Source organism: Coptis chinensis, chromosome 9 (assembly GCF_015680905.1).
Source record: "Coptis chinensis isolate HL-2020 chromosome 9, ASM1568090v1, whole genome shotgun sequence".
NCBI classification, from domain to species: domain Eukaryota; kingdom Viridiplantae; phylum Streptophyta; class Magnoliopsida; order Ranunculales; family Ranunculaceae; genus Coptis; species Coptis chinensis.
In genome coordinates this window covers 58,066,845-58,081,991 of record NC_141464.1, presented here as the reverse complement: position 1 = coordinate 58,081,991, position 15,147 = coordinate 58,066,845, and the positions used below count along the sequence as shown (strand labels likewise).

Genomic DNA, 15,147 nt, shown 5'->3' with positions numbered 1-15,147 from the left:
CACTCATCACTCAAAACTGGAAAAAAAAAAAAAAAAAAAAAAAAAAAAAAAAAAAAAAAAAAAGGTTACCAAACAATACACAAGTATGAATTATTCCGAGCTAAATTAATTTCCAAATTCCAAGACAATTCTTAGTGCCGATGTAATTGACTTATGGTACAATTAGATAACAAATATCATCACGATAAATAATACAAGCACTAATGAATCCAGGATTTTCAATGTGAACCATTCTGCATTCCAAGATTTCCCTTTAAAGCAACACTCATATTTGCCAAACAATAAAATGCAACTAAGAGAACTAATAATTCTACAAGAAAATTAAATAGATAAAAGAAATTTGCTTCATGTAACAAAATTGCTCATAACAAGAAAGTATAATGAATTGACAAATGAAGCATACTTTGTTGACAATTTAAGATCAATTCACATCCTACAATCCACAATGTCATTCACTTTCTGAAACTCAAGTCTGATGTCCCTCAAATATTAAAACACAAAAAAGTTGGAACGAGAATTACACTGATCGAAGCTTACCTTGGTACAACTTCAAAAGTTCAGGAGCTCTGCCCTCATACTTGGCCACATATTTCTGGATGAACTTGGCATCAGTCAGAAATAATGGACTAACAATGTGCATGTCTTTCTCAAGTAAGCACTTTGATATAAGAAATTCAATAACATTTAACTTCGGAATAATCCTCTTCTCCATGCTAAGACCAAGTATGTTTGGAGCTTTGGCAAGACATGCAAGCTCCCACTTCTTTCTGTTGAAAAAATCCAATCCAATCCTAAGCTTTTCCTCCAAAATAGCTAAGCAAATGGGCTGACGTCTAAAGGCCAAAAGGATTTCCTCATCCGACCATCCAAAACTCTTATAAATTCCCATCTTCGCTTCTCGCTTAGCCTTAATCATCCCTAACAGGCTGACACTATACAAAGTGCATGTGCAAACCCCTTGCTTGATGGACCGATTCCCATTGCAATAACTTCCTTAACCACGTCATTAAAATCATTGTTCTTTACACCCAAGTGTTGAAATTCAATTGAAATGAATCTAGAGATATTTGAGTCGGGTACAGCATGATCCCGCAAGATTTGAATTTTGGTTTCTAGAAACTTCTGAGGTTCCAAACGTAGAATATCCACACCATTGCTAGCCCCGATTGCAAAAACGACATTCTTTTCTATTTGAAGTAACATCTTAAGCTTAATTGAAAGGCGGGATTATATTGTGTTCTAAACTGGCAAAGAGATAGGTATTGCTTTTCGAAAGGAGCTTACCTATGTCGGTGTCGAGGAAAAACCAACCTCTTTTGAGAAACTGAAGTTTGGGTTCAAGGGTTTTGTTAGGATCGCATAAGAGAACCAACGGTAATTAACCGATCATGGTTGATATTTGAGTATTGGTGAATCCGTGTTGTTGAAAAACTTCAAAAACCGAAGTCGGGATTAGTTTCGTTCTCAAAGTGAACTCTTTTAGAAGCTTTAAGAGTCGCTTCATGAAATTGGTATTAAGAATTCTACATAACAAACAAATAAATCTTTATTACAAAGACAAAGTACCTATAGTCATAAGGGCGGACTTGATTCTTTGAAGGTGACCAATCGAGGTGGAAAGTCTTCACGTAAACACCCGCACCACTAACATAGGGACATGACATAGAAGTCCCAGATATGATGTTATACTAGAAAAGCTACAAACAATACTTTCGAAAAGCCATACAAGAGATTAGTTCTTGCCCTGTTTAATTTTAGTTACTTTTTCGCACCAGGAAAGATTAACCATGATCCTTGCCTCGGTAGTGCTCTTATGTCTCACAATGTCACCCATTTAGATCCCCAACAAAGAGCAATATTTGCGTAAGTCTCTTTTATTCATTATGAACCAGGAGAACCTAATAGTAAACATCACAGTGAACATCAAACAAACAGATCAAGAGAGGAAAAAATAAGTCATGAACACATTAAAATACATTCAAGATATCATCAAGCATAAGAGTATAAGTTTTCTCCTTACAACTAAATCAGAATTTTTATGTTATTACCTTTCAAGTCATCATATGAAAGACTATTGACACCTATTTTAAAAGCCCAGGCCCAGTAAAGTTTACAAGTAAATCAAGCAGTAAATTTCAATATAGATACACACAAATTCATCCTAATAAGTCTACAAATTGTTTTTGTTCTAATGTACTTCGTATATGGCTATGTGGAATAGCATCCTAGGTTTCCATCCCCTTAAAAGTCCTATATACCAAAAGGAACAGTCAATCAAAGAGTGGTGAAGTGGTCCACTTTTTAGTTTATTTCCATTGCTTCTGTTAGTTTGCAACTTCTTTACATAGCATCTGTAAACAATTTGTTGGAAAGTCTTTATATTTACTGTTAAGTTTTAGTAAATATTATATTATTAAAGTATGAAAATCTGATACTAACTTCCAATTAATTGCAGCTCTATACACAATAGAGTTCCAAAAAAGAGGCTTGCCCCATGCTCATATCTTGCTGTTTTTGGAGAACTCAAAGAAAGCCTTCCACCCTTCGCAAGTAAGTCAACAAAGTTATATCTGCTTAATTGCCCGACCCTCGCCGACAAAGTTGCGATAATGCGGTTGTGGAATTCATGATTCACGGTCCATGTGGCTAGTCTAAACCAGATTCTCCTTGCATGGTAAAAACTGATGATGGGAATCAAAAATGCTCTAGGCACTATCCGAAAACCATTCTTAGCGAGACAACGATTGACGAAAATGACTTCACAGTCTATATGAGGAGAGACAATGGTCGAATTGCACAAAAAGACGGAATAACTCTTGATAACAAATGGGTCATTCCACACAATGTGGACTTGATTGTGAAGTTTCAAGCCCACATAAATGTTGAACACTGCAACAAAGCAAGGTCAATCAAGTACCTATTCAAGTATATTAACAAGGGAAAGGATAGAGCATCTGCAATGATTGTTGAGAATGTAGTAACTGACAGTAACAGTAAGGAACAAATTGTCAGGGATGTTGATGAAATATCAAACTTCTTAGACTGTCGATTTCTTTCTTCTTCTGAAGGAGTTTGGAGGCTTTTAAATTTTGATATACAGTACAGAAATCCGAGTGTCGAGCGGTTGCCATTCCATCTTGAAGGTCAGAATATGGTATACTACAGTGAGAAAGATGATCCAAAAGTAGTAGTGCGTCGTGAAAAAGCGTCCAGAACAAAGTTTACAGAATGGTTCAAGGCAAATGAAGAGTATGAATTAGCGGGACACTTTATTATGTTGATTTCCCAATTAAATTTGTTTGGAAAAAAAAGTATAATAAGTGGACTCTACGAAAACGAGGAATATCAGTTGGACGAGTTTACTACGCACATCCTACATCAGGTGAAAGGTTCTACTTAAGAATGTTGCTTAATATTGTTAAAGGACCTAGGAGTTATGAAGATATTCGTACAGTTAATGGAACCCCACATCCAACTTTTAAAGCAGCATGTCAGGTAATCTTTCAACTACTTCAATTGTCCATCTACTACTAACAGATTTTTTGTAATATATTAAAGTCTAGGAGATTGATAGCACCTGTAAACAGTTGAGATCGAGGCCTCTCTATATTTCACATATAGTATGGACAATCTATGCCTAATCCTCTAGAGAGTACTAAAATCCTACTAGAACCTTTAAGGAACGATTTCGTACCAGCTAAACTCATGCAAACCTCAACAAAAGCTATTAACTTAACAAATCAGTAGTAACATCACAGATTTAGTATGCAAGTTCAATACCAGACCATGAGGTGCCCAACATTTGAATGAAGAAAGGATGAAGTGGCCAACCTCCATAACTGTCCTTTGTCAATGAAGCTGTTAATCTCTAGACATAAATACATAATATACTTATGAATCTTAGTGAGTACATAGAAAGGAAATTATAAATGCAAACCAATTTTCTTATTCAAACCTTAGCTCCCAAAGCACCCAACTTTCCATGGCTTGCAAGTTGTGCGACATATGCTTTGACCAAAGAAAACCATCAAATAAGGTACTGTTCTTATTGCCCGTAAAATAAAGGGTACACCTAAATGATCATTACTTAATAAAAAATTTATATCAATAACACTATCCGGATTAACACATAGGACCTATTTGATTCAATATATTCCTGTGGATAATATAGGTTTTCTGAGAATACACCATTTATTCATTCATGTGTGGTTGAACGAAAGTAAGGTAGGAAATATTCTCAATTTTTTTTTTAAGACATCCCAAGTTAAAGCCAAGTGCACTTCAATTTTTATCATAGGAGAAGTACAACAATCCGATTTCAAAATATTTTATACTCATAAGACATTGATTGCAATGAGGACATTAGTTCATAATCTTTCATTGCCTGAGATGTGGCATTCCTTAAGAGTCTGCTTTAAGTCCTGTTAATTTATTTCTTAATATCAAGTTTTTCATTTTATATTATGTAATCCTTCATTTTGGAATCTGTGGGGCATACGGTTTGCTAGAGGACGGCATAAATTGAATGGAATGATGCTATGAAGAAAGCAAGCGAATGGGCAAATCCAGCTTCTTTAAGAGAACTTTTTGTCACTTTAATCTTGCTGTGTGAGGTTACATCTCCAGAAATACTTTTTGAAAATCATCAGAAAAGCCTTGGTGAAGATATTTTGTTTCGTTACAGAAAAACCAACCACAACCAAAGTCTCCAGCTAAGTGATGACCAGATAAAGAATGATACTCTTTGCAAGATTGAGAATATCATGGTTCGTAGGGGGAAAACACTTACAGATATTGAAGGTTTTCCTAAATTCAATATTTCTTCACAAGCATCCTATGGTAACAAATTGATTGCTGAAGAATTGGATTACAACTGCTTAGAGTTGCACAACGAACATATCAAACTCTATAACGGTCTCAACAATGAACAGAAAAATGTTTACAACTGTGTAACTGATGCAGTTGAGACGCAATCTGGAGGTGTTTTTTTTGTCTACGGAAGTGGGGGAACTGGGAAAACATATCTCTACAAGACTATCATTTCAAAACTCCGTTCTGAAAGTAAAATTGTTCTTGCAGTTGCTTCTTCAGGAATAGCATCACTTCTTTTACCAGGTGGACGAACAGCACATTCAAGGTTTAAAATTATGATACCTACAGATGAGACCACAAGTTGTGACATTTCTCATGGTTCAAAACTACACAAGCTTATTTCAAAAGCTGACCTTATTGTGTGGGACGAAGCTCCAATGACTCATAGGCACGGCTTTGAGGCCGTTGACCGTACTCTGAAAGACTTATTGAAACCAGATACTAGAGATTTTGGTGGAAAGACATTTCTCATGGGTGGAGATTTCAGACAAATTTTGCCAGTCATACCAAGAGGTAAAAGAATTGATGTTGTTAAAGCTTCGATTAACAAATCAAAACTTTGGAAAAATTGCCAAGTTTTTCACTTGAGTGAAAACATGAGACTCAAGAGTGATGTGATGGACTATGACACTATTAGTTCTATAGATGAGTTTAGCAAATGGGTTCTAGATTTAGGAGATGGGAACCTACCTGCAAAGGCGATGAACGAAGAAATAGAGCCGACTTGGATCAAAATACCTGATGACTTACTCATTTCAGAAAGTGACAACTCAGTTGAAGATATCATCAGCACCATTTATCCAGATTTGGTCAATAAGTATACAGAAGTTAAGTACTTGAAAGAGAGGAGTATTCTAGCACCGAAGAATGACACGGTAGGCGAAATAAATTCTCTGTAGCTTGTTTCAAAAATTCCCGGAGATTTAAAAGCTACTTAAGTGCAGACTCTCTATGTCCAATCCCGTGAAAGTCGTGAGAACAAGATGTTCTCAGATCCAACAGAATTTTTAAACAAGCCTTTGGAATTTTCCCGAGTACCAAACCACAACTGAAGCTTAAGCATGGAGTCCCTATTATCCGATCTAAACATGAATCAAAGTGAAGGACGTGTAATGGTACTAGACTCCACAGTGACAAATATTGCTCCAAAAAGTCATAGAAGCAACAATTATTCTTTGGAACAAAGATAGGAGAACCAGCTTTTATTCCATAATGATTATGTCTCCAAGTGACACAAAATGGCCTTTCGTCTTGAGGAGGAAACAGTTTCTGTCAAAGTTTGTTTCGCTTATGACTATAAACAAAAGTCAAGGTCAGACTTTTGATAAGGTTGGTGTTTATTTACCAAGACCAATTTTCACACATGGCCGGTTATATGTTGTTGTCTCACGAACCACCTCAAGAAAGGGATTGAAATTCTAATAAAAAGGGCGGAAATGAACCCGAAGGGTGCACAAAGAACATCGTGTATAAAGAAGTTTTCAATTCAATATGAACATATCAACTCAAGGTATGTCCTAATATAGCTATTTTACATTCAAGATGAATCACATACAAGATTAAAATAAAAACAAGTTAAATAAATATATATTAATTTCTTGCATAATACAATGACATGGCAAAGCAGATCTCTCCGGGAATTAGATTGATTGTCTCTTCTGTAGGTCTAGGATACAATTTGTAAAAAAGTCTTTACTTTAATCTAAACAGGTCTACTGGCGTTGGATATGGTGGTGCTGCAAGCGACCATCTAGGTGAAGTTGTCTTGGCTTTTTGTGGTGGTTCTGGAAGGAATTATGTTCTTTTTCAGGAGCTAGAAGCTATAGAGAAAGGGTTGCAAGGATGTCAACTACATGGCTTTTGGAGAGTTGAAGTTAGTTCTAACTATTTGTTCAGAGAATATCAGTAGTTTGAATAGTTAATTTTTCCAGTCAATTATATTGTAAACCCTTATTGTAGCTGTTGTATTATTGTAACGATTTGTTATTTCAAGTTGGAAGCCAATGCCCCTTGCTTAACAATTTAAGGAAATGGTAAAACTAATTTCTAAGATACATGGGACCACATAGAAGATATAAGTAAAGATGGAAAATGGATGTTACCTGTGCCAAATTCGAAAACATTCTCTTTCAATAGTAGAACCCTCCCCTTTACGCGGTAAATGAATCTAATAGGCACCGGAAAAAAAGAAAGAAGATGGAATGTAAATGAAATCAAAGAAACCAAAAATCAGTGACAACGTATCATGCTCTCTCCCGATAAGGTCATGTCACTATCTACAATGAAAACAGACCTTCCAGAAAAGTGTTGCCCTCTTCGCAAGTAACCGAAAACCCCTAACTCATGGTGGTCTTAACGTTGTATACAAGATGCATATGAATTTTTGCAAGTGCATATGCCGCAGCAAGCGGGGATGGCTTCAACTTCCTCATCATTGACCTACAAAGATGTACCACCACTAATTTAACTTCTACAAAGTGCATATGCAAAGAAAGCAAGTGGTAGTGGTACTTTTACGCTTCTTTACTGAACGTAACAGTGAATTCTGCTCTAATTGAATTAATAACAAGCAGATGATTACATAATGTCGAACTCAACAACCTCCGACTTCTTATTCAATCGGCAGAAACCAAAATGGTTCCACTACTTTTTGTTTTATTATTTTCTCCCTTTCATGTTGCAGTGGATAAAAGCACAGTTCTAAAGCAAAGAGCAAGAAAACATTCTAATCAACTTACTTTTTATAGCTCGAAAGATAGTTAAGGGATGGGCCGGGTTATTATGGTTTCTAGATAATCAAAGAACTCAAAAGAGTACTTCAATAACTTGACCGGTAATCAACCGAGCCTTGCCCAATCCAATTTAGACATCAAGAACTGTGTTTTCAAGGTGCTATGCATATCCAAATAAAGAAACTTAAATTTAACTGGGTAATGAGACAAATTTCTAAACTAATCTACTTGGTTTTACCTTCCGGTCTCGAATCTTGAATTTCCCGGGCACCGACAGGACCACAAGAGTTGGTCCAAGACGTCCCAAAGGTAGCAAACCACCATCATACACACATGCACACAGTGCTCCCAAAGGTTTACTTAAATCTCGGATGCATACACTAGCTGACCACTTACATTCGCGACCGGTAAGGACTAATGCACTCCTCGAACAACGGGCAATGGCTCAAAAAATTTAGAATATGGGACACAAACTCCTATCTTTGTCCAATCCTCGGGTTCAATGATTTCTCAAGTATACTAGATTAATGGTAAACCTTAAGTAATTACTAAGCAACGCGTCTATGTTAAACAATAATGAGTTAATGACTTCGAAGCAGAGTCTTTTCACACACTATGAGCAAAATATTAGTGTGCCATGTAGTGACACACTCTTATTAGAGTAGCAACCGACAAGTACATGAGGCAGGATATCTGGGGCGTGAAAACCGACCCAGAGGTGACAAAATTCGAAGTTTTCACGTGTGTGGTCAAAATGATGGGTTCGCACAATTGCTCAATTTTAGTTACATTTACAGCGATAGTCCAAGTTTACCATCTTATACAAGGTTACCATATTTTTCCTTAATTCATAGCTCACGCTGACAAATCAAGTGTCAATATTTTTATTCAACTCTACGAATGCACTGCACGAAGAAGTACTCTTATGCAAATGAATATCGAAACTGCCGACAACAAATATTTTCTCCCACTACATAATAAATAAGCACACTAATAAGAATCACACCTCAAATGATCACAAAAGTGAGAGGTCCTGGAAGTAAGTTATCAGGCAAAGTGTGTGCCAAGTCATTCGGCTTCACCAAAGGTGTTCGAAAGTTAAACGACTACTACTTGGCGATGACAACACAGGTAGTTGATTCGAGTCAGACAGCAGTGTCCAAGACTCCAATCCCTACTAGCTCGGTTGTGACATCAATTGAAACAAAACAGACAAACCGTGTGGTGCTGAACTATGATCGCAATGAGCTTCCTGATACTAATGAAACTATAATATATACTTGAATAGGTACTTGATTATGAAGTATATTGATTAAGAAGTTTTTCAATAGCTAAGATCATCACATCAAGGTCTTTCGTCAGAAAATGCTGAAGCCCGTGTGTTTATATTTTGTCATAACAAGCTCAAGCAAAAGGCAATCTAAACCACATATCTTTTTTATTTCATTTTCTTTTACTCATCTCACATTATGTATGTGAGCGCTCAAGTATCCCCATACTATCTCAAGTACTGCTAGGGAGAACAAGTTCTTGAAATTCCTTGGTTTTATGTGGAATCCTTTGTCATGGGGTTAGCCCTTCTGGGATCCGATGTGTTTGGACTTGAGAGTGCACTTGATTTTTTAATGTTTGTTTATTTTATCAGTTACTCTAAGCAATAACCTAGCTCTCTAATCGTAATAAATTTGTTCATCTTAAACAAGTTAGTCAACAATGCACATCACTCCTGTAAGTGAGTTTTTATTTAAATTTCTTATCAAGATTTGGAATTTTTAGCCCAATGCAATGCTAGAAAAGCCAAGGAATCCAACCTGACCTGTCAACTTCAAGTGCAAAGATGAACCGATGACCATCCACCGTAAATCAAAGACACATTTGTTAACGGAGTTGAGCAAGTTTTGATGCTTTGCCAACACATCTACATAGAGCATTAGATAGATTATTTTGGAGAAGGGGGCGATTTAGAGACTGAGCAAATGTATCGCGGATAATAATGAGACTTGGCTTTATGATTCCTCAAGAAAAAGATTAATCGAGCTTTCCTCGAATCATAATTGTTAGGCACTTATTTGTTACATAGGGCTTAGGCATCATTCGAGTGTATCCGGTGCGTTGGTTGTAATACAATTTACTCTCATGTTCACATTATGTTTGAAATATTGATAACCAATTAATTAAGCATAATTTATACTAATTGTTGAGTTCGATGTTGGCCCTTTTATTTTGGACATAATGTCTTTATTATCGGTTCTAGGTCTTTACTATGCCTTGGAATGATTTCTTTAGGTATTACAATTGTAAGTTTGTCCTAAATTACAATTGAATCGTGGGTTTTTCCAGATATCTATTTTCCCGGATATCTATCAGTTCTTAGACAATTAGAAGTCTTAAACAATTAAAACTCTAAAACTAACACAACACTTCACAGCCTTTAGAAGTATTAGAACTCTATTACTACCTACGGATGTCTATCCAAAAAACAACTATAAATCAAACAAAAAACCATACTCCACTAATCTACAAAGCTTCTCTTCTCAAATTAACAAAGGTATTATTAGAAAAAACAAGAACTATAAATATAAATCCTACGATTAATCAAAATATTTTGACAGTTTCTAAATTCTTCTATTGTATATTGCAGGCCATTCTATAATTCAAGTTAAGCAATCATACAGGTACAACATATTCCTCTAATTTACAAAATTTATAAAGTAACATGTTCCTCTTTTGTTTCTTCAACTTTTGTTTATGTAACTTTTTTTATTTAGGATAGGATATGTAACTTATTTTAAATTTCTAATAGATTTGAATATTTTTTAATATATTATTATTATGCATCAATTGAAGATTAAGAAGTTATCTAGAAAAGAATAATATTGAGCAAGTGAGTAGCATTCACTCAACAGTGAACCTATAGGTAAGGCCAACGACAATATGAACCTATATAGAGGAGCTTTGTATCATACCTAGATTTAATTACATGCGACAACCACCATTGCAAGTGTAGATTGTAGTAAAAATAATATCTCATAACTAGAAAATAACAAGGATAAATTTTACATACCCGTTCAAAGCATCGAATTCGTAATCCTTTGGGAGAGACACACTTGCTACCTCCCCACGGGGATAAAGTGCTCCTGCAATGTGCTCTCAAACTGCCAATAAAGGATAGGTGAGAATAGTATCAAATTAAGCCCTATAACTTTCTTACCCTCGGAAGAGGGACCGGATCCCGGGTGCAGTGGTCCACTCTAACGCTGATCACTTTTATGCCATTGCTTCGTCGCCAATGAGGTATAATGGATGCCTCACAATCACCCCTTTTGGATAGTAGTTTCAAGAAAGGATTAATGAGCAAAAGAAAGGATATGAAGTTCGTGAGTCAAGGTCTCAAAGGGAGCAAAAGCGTGCAAGAACTTGATGTTCCCTTCTGATATTTCTCCAAACACTTACCCCTGTTATATGATAGGGGACCGGAAGGATCGACATCGGAGGAGCAATACTCAAAGAGTATCTTTGGCATTTTCGATATTTGCAACTCGATGATGATTCAACTATAATTAGCTCAATCTCTTACGGTGATGCTACCAAGATCTCAATCCGGTTTCACTACTTTCCCTATGGTCAAGTCTGTTTTAACTCCTTAGCACAAGCACTAAACAATAATAATACCTTTTGAACTTGACGTGAATCTTATGCTACCATCAAACTTCAAGATGGCGGTGCCCAAGTGTCTATTTGTGATTTATTACACAATAATTCCTCAATCAATATATATTGATAGTTTTTGTTAAGGAACTAATTCACAATGTTATAATATTGTTTCATGCAGGCATTACACTATGGAAAATAAATACACAGGACTTGCCGAAGCTCAACCAAAAACGACAAGTGTATAGTAAAAGCACGTGTCAAAAGATTGTGGTTCCCTTTTAATCCGTTGAACGTAAAAACAAACTTTTGGAATAGACATGCTTCTCATTGATGAAAAGGTTAGAAATATACATTTAAGTAATAATCACTTTTTTTACTTAATAATTTAATTTTGTAATCATAGGGAGATCAAATCCATGCCAAGGTACGGATGACCTAAAAGACAAATTTAGAGAAAAACTAGAAGAGGGAAAAATTTATACTTTTGAGAAATTTGAAGTGGACAAAGAAGACAAGAGTTACAGCCCGTGACGATTTAAGCGCAAAATTTTGTTTACAAAAGCAACTATAGTAACTCCTACCAATGAAGATGACAAGAGTATTGAAAATTACAAGTTCACTTTTGTTGGATTCGAAAAATTCCTTGCAACAGAAGATGCCTCAGCATGTGACTTGAAAGGTATTTTATAAACTTATTATCTGTTGTATATTTTAATAATGCATATTCGAATGATCTAACAATATTTGTAATACAGATATCATAACAATTTTGAAAAAAAATTGGTAATAAAACCACAAGGTTTCAGAGAAATTACTTTGGTAGATCTAAAGGTAAACATTAATTCATAAGTATGCAATTTTTACTTCTATTATTAAATTGTATTTGACAATTTGGGATAATTAACAGGGGTTATGAGAAGACCGTGGCTTTATGGGGAGAAATGTCTGATACAATTGCTAATATAAGCAATAAGGAAGAAAAATGTTATTGTCATTCGACATCCCTATTTCTCAAAAAGATTGGAAGTAAGTTTAAGCTTTAACATCATCTTTGTATTAGTTTCCAAAATAATTCTTATCATACTAAACTATTTCCTATTTAATAGTGCAATTCCAAGTGTGTGTCTCATCAAAGAACAAAGCTTTACATAAATTTGGATTTAAAATATGTTCATGAAATGAGAAAAAAGGTAATTTATGATGGAGTTTTATTTACAAAATTTACAATTATTCATATTTTCTATAATGATTCTCTTTTTCAATTGTGAAGATTTGAAGACCCTGATAAAAAAAAATTGGAATAGAAGAAACAGACAATGAAGAACCAATTTCATTAGAGGAAAAAATGAGCAAGGACAGGATAACAATAGAAGAACTCATAAGATATGGGATGGAACCAACAAATCAGGTTAGCCATTTACTATTACATTATTTTTCATACATTTTCAATATCATATGATTTATATAGTTAGTTTTGTAATCTATGACTTTTACACGAGGGAAAAGGTCTTCACATGCAGAGGAAAATTTGTTAAGTTGTTAGGGACCAACTTGTACTACTTAAACTTATGTTAAATGTACCGTAAAACACGTTGATAGTGGTTCGTAACATACATGCACGCATTGTGGAGCCAAATATTTAAGACAAAAAAAAAAGGTAAGTCTTCCAACAAATGTCTAATAAAAAAAGGATATTGAGTACAAATATTCTAAATGTTTTAATTTACAGATACCTTTTAAAACTACGGGTTGAGGATGAAACTAAAATGATTGCTTTAAGTAGCTTTTGGTAACAAAGCGTAAGATATTGTGAAAGTACCAATTGCAAAAAGTTCTTGATTTAGAGAAAAAGGCAAGTAAAGCATAAACATCGTTTTAATTTTATTTCAATATTAAATTATTATTAACTATTTATTATATAATTTGCAGGGTCAAGATTTCGATGACATTGAAAAGAACTTGAAAAAAAAATATGGTAGTCATTGGATATTTCAAGTCAAACTCAATAAATATAGTATGCATGAAAAGTTTCCATCGTTTACCATAACAAATATGGTATCCAAGATAATAAAGATGTTGAATCAATGAGAAAAATGCAAAGGTATGTTCAAATTTTATTACAATTCCTCTTCGAATATTTTATTTACTATTTTAAAGAAAATAAATAACCAATATATTGTTATGTTAAAATGAAGCAGCAGATTTCCAAAGAAATTACTGAAGAAATTCGACCATCAAAGAAAGCTAAAAAAATGAAGAGTAAAGTGATGAGGACAGCAGAGTATCAAGCAAATAAAGAATCTATTGGATAGGAATAAATAATTCTCAGTAGTTGAATAATTGTTTTTCTTTTATTAGGATTTTATCTTAATCATTAAGATATTATAATACATTCATTACTTTTTTGATAATAATGTCAGAGTCCATATCATTATATAAAATAAAGATAATGAAGTTCAGACTGGGATCCTATTATGATAAGTAGCATACATCTTTGACAATAAAGATGTGTTATCTATCACACATAAACCTTGGAAAATTATGATATAAATATTCAATATCAAATAATCCAAAAAATAACCCAAACAATGCTCAAACAATATTTGCCTAAAGTTAATTACTACCTTCTACAGTTGCATTAATTGCTGCCAATTGGTAAAATATCAAAGTTCTAATATACAAACTCAAAGCTACAAAGCAAAGGATTTTTTTTCTGTGAATTAATAATTATTATTGTACTAAGTTTATAGTATTATAAGATTATAATCTTCTATCAATAGCTACTAAGATTATTTAAAATACCGCAGGTAAACCACATGGATACCATAGATGTGGACCTTAACTAATCATGGATCAATAAATCTTTGGAATGATGATTAGTGAAATATTAAGCGTGCGTGGAATACAATTGAGCAAAATAGACTCTGTTACTACAAGAAAAACCAGAATACTATTTCTTATGAAGACTACAAGGGATTGCCAGGATGAGGTAAGTTGGCGTGTGGTATAAGGATTTCAAATAAATAATTAAGTTAGTCTATAAATTATGATTAAAATTGGCAAGAAATAATACAGGTCAATACACCACTCTGACATTTGGAACAAGAAGACAAAGGTATGTCAAATGTTTTAAAACAATTTTTTTTTATATAGTTTAATTTTTATATAAGAGATAAGTTACTTGTCCGTAGTATTCTAAGGATGGCTTCTTCATCGGGGATAACTCATAAGTGAGTCCCCTATTGGGGTCTGGTCGACTATGAAAGATAAGAAAATCATTCCTCTCATAGATCGGTTGCCCCTCTTATAAACATGCATGTACAAAGAAAAGTCTTATTCATTCAAGAATAAAACATAATGGCGTAACAAAATTACGCGCGATTAGCATTATGTTTGTCAATCCCGTGTATGGAAGTGACCACTCGAGAAATGCATCCATCCTCTTCATTGATTGCTCCCTCTTTTGAAACAACATATCACATTTTGCGATACTCCTTTACAAGAAGAAAAATGAAAAAATTTAGTTAACCCAACGGAGAGCATCCCGCCGCTACATAAACAATACAAGTTTTCATTTGGGGAATTTTAGGTGAATAATTAGTAATAAAGATTCATTTACAATAAAAACATCAAGGGACACCATCTTACATGTATATAATAACCGAATGAGATAATAATTGAAAGCTAGCATCTTACAATTGGATGCGAGCAACTAATGCAAAACAAACACAAAAATGAGTCATTAGGATAAAGAAGATGTTGAGTATCAAGCCCCGCTATACAAGTTTCCTAATAAATTATTTATCAAAAGCGGAATAAAGTCCTCTAATTCCAACATGTTTACATGCTTGGGATTTTAGAAACTACAAACCATGTCCACATATACGCA

The 15,147-nt window shown here is 34.3% G+C and overlaps 2 protein-coding genes across 2 annotated transcripts; both read left to right on the top strand.

The window, feature by feature from the left end:
• Positions 1-2,770: 2,770 nt before the first annotated feature.
• LOC147476942 (uncharacterized) lies at positions 2,771-3,400 on the top strand. Its single transcript, XM_086585872.1, has one exon. The coding sequence runs from the start codon at positions 2,771-2,773 to the stop codon at positions 3,398-3,400; it is 630 nt and encodes a 209-aa protein (XP_086441998.1).
• Positions 3,401-4,538: 1,138 nt separating this feature from the next.
• Positions 4,539-5,771, top strand: LOC147476941 (uncharacterized). Its single transcript, XM_086585871.1, has one exon. The coding sequence runs from the start codon at positions 4,539-4,541 to the stop codon at positions 5,769-5,771; it is 1,233 nt and encodes a 410-aa protein (XP_086441997.1).
• The last annotated feature ends 9,376 nt before the right edge of the window (positions 5,772-15,147 follow it).